The sequence below is a fragment of the Chiloscyllium plagiosum genome, unplaced genomic scaffold (assembly GCF_004010195.1).
Source record: "Chiloscyllium plagiosum isolate BGI_BamShark_2017 unplaced genomic scaffold, ASM401019v2 scaf_61853, whole genome shotgun sequence".
In the NCBI taxonomy this organism is placed as follows: domain Eukaryota; kingdom Metazoa; phylum Chordata; class Chondrichthyes; order Orectolobiformes; family Hemiscylliidae; genus Chiloscyllium; species Chiloscyllium plagiosum.
Genome location: NW_025168157.1, coordinates 1 through 1712, shown reverse-complemented (window position 1 = coordinate 1712; position 1712 = coordinate 1). Strand labels below are relative to the sequence as shown.

Below are 1712 nucleotides of genomic sequence, written 5' to 3'. Positions count from 1 at the left end.
GTTCTACACAAAGCACACAAGTGGTCAGGGCCACGTTTAGCTATTGTAGTTCTCTCTAAATTTAAGTAAATCAGCGTTTGACTACCAGGCTAATCAGTGACATGTCAATCAAGGGAGATTAGTTGATATGTGACCCCACCATTCCATCCTGACTGCATCATTTCCCTTGAGGTTTAGGATTTTTCAGAATTGACCAGCTCAACACTCTACCTGGTTTCATAACTCGGTAAATCTCTCTGCATCCAGATTGCAGATCAGGCCAGAAGTAATAACAGTTGCAGTGAAATACTCTGTCCACCACGTTGTCTTCCAGAGGGATATGTTCCACACTGCCGTGAAACAATGTCACCTTCCCGGTCTGAATATCAGGCTGCAACCTCCTGCTGGCGACACGGTACATGTATTCAGAGTAATCCAGTCCATAGAGCTTGCCCTTCGGCAGCGTAAGGTGTTTAGCAGCTTCCTGCAGACCGAGCCCTGGTCCAAAGCCCAGTTCCAGCACCACACTCTCAGGCTGAATGTCACACAGTTTGACAGCATTCACTTCCACCAATTTACCCTTCCCCTCTAAGAACTTTTTCACCATCCATCCCCAGGGGCCCTGCGTTGGTTTGCTCAGTTGTTTGGTGAGATGATCGAAAAGCATTGCTGCTGCTCACAGAGCTGTGAAAAGTTCCCCTTCCTGTTGCACAACGTGGAACCTCAGCCTTGCTGGATGATTGACAGCTTGGATGACGATACACAGTGATCCCAGCATCAGTTTACAAACAGACTGAGCCAGTCAGCTGGGCTGAGAGTGTGTACGTTAAACTGTTGTTGTTCAGCGACAGTGCTGAGCAAACAGACTGAAAGCAGCCAGAGCACAGAGAGACTCAGAGAAAGGGGGTGGGGTAATGTTCTGAACAGCTCTGCTCCAACTCCTGGGCAGCTCAGCATCTCTACTAGAGTTAAACATTGTTCTCACTGCAGCTCACAACAACAGAATGCAGACTGGTTCCCGTACTGTAAAGGGCCTGATATAAGGCAACAAGCAAAACAACTATTTCCTACCTTCCTATGCCTTGTAGATATGAGCAGTGAGCAAAACCTTAACGTATTGCAGAGGGAGGTGGTCATGCATTTTCTTTTTATTTACTCTCGGGTTGAGGACATTATTGGCTGGACAGTATTTATCGACCATCGCTCGTTGCCCTTGAACTGACCATATTTCTGTGGCTCTGGAGTCACATGTAGGCCAGATCACTTATGGACAGCAGATTTACCTCCCAGAAAGTCATTCGTGAGCCAGATGGGGTTTTCTTACAATCAGCAATGGTTTCATTACCATCAGTTGTTTCATCACTCCAGATTTTTCAAATTGAATGTAAATTTCACCAGCTGCCATGGCAGGATTTGAATCCACATCCTCAGAACATTAGCTGAGTTTCACGATTAATCGTCTAATAATAATTGTCTAACCACTCAGCCATCACCTCCCCTGATAGGGCAGACAGCACTCAGCATTGTATAGTGAATTCACTGAATGGTTAAACACAGGAGACAACCGCTTGGCCTGTTCTATCTGTTCTGCCTCTCTGAAGGTCAATTCACCCAGTGTTTTCTCCCTTTCTCTGTTAATTTCACGTCATGATGTTATTTCTCTTTGAAGGACTTACTTGGCAGTGTCTCAATCCCACACACAGGCACTGCTTTCCAGATCCTGACCACTCTCT

The 1712-nt window shown here is 46.1% G+C and overlaps 1 protein-coding gene across 1 annotated transcript; it reads right to left on the bottom strand.

Moving 5' to 3' along the window:
* Positions 1-107: 107 nt before the first annotated feature.
* On the bottom strand, positions 108-719 carry zgc:194242 (uncharacterized protein LOC100005854 homolog). The gene has a single exon (XM_043684340.1). It carries the CDS (start codon positions 644-646, stop codon positions 158-160), a length of 489 nt encoding a protein of 162 aa, XP_043540275.1. The 5' UTR covers positions 647-719; the 3' UTR covers positions 108-157.
* Positions 720-1712: the final 993 nt, after the last annotated feature.

What these genes read in the sequence shown, in the direction of transcription:
- zgc:194242 (XM_043684340.1), bottom strand. Translation starts at nt 646, where the DNA reads ATGCTTTTCGATCATCTCACCAAACAACTGAGCAAACCAACGCAGGGC.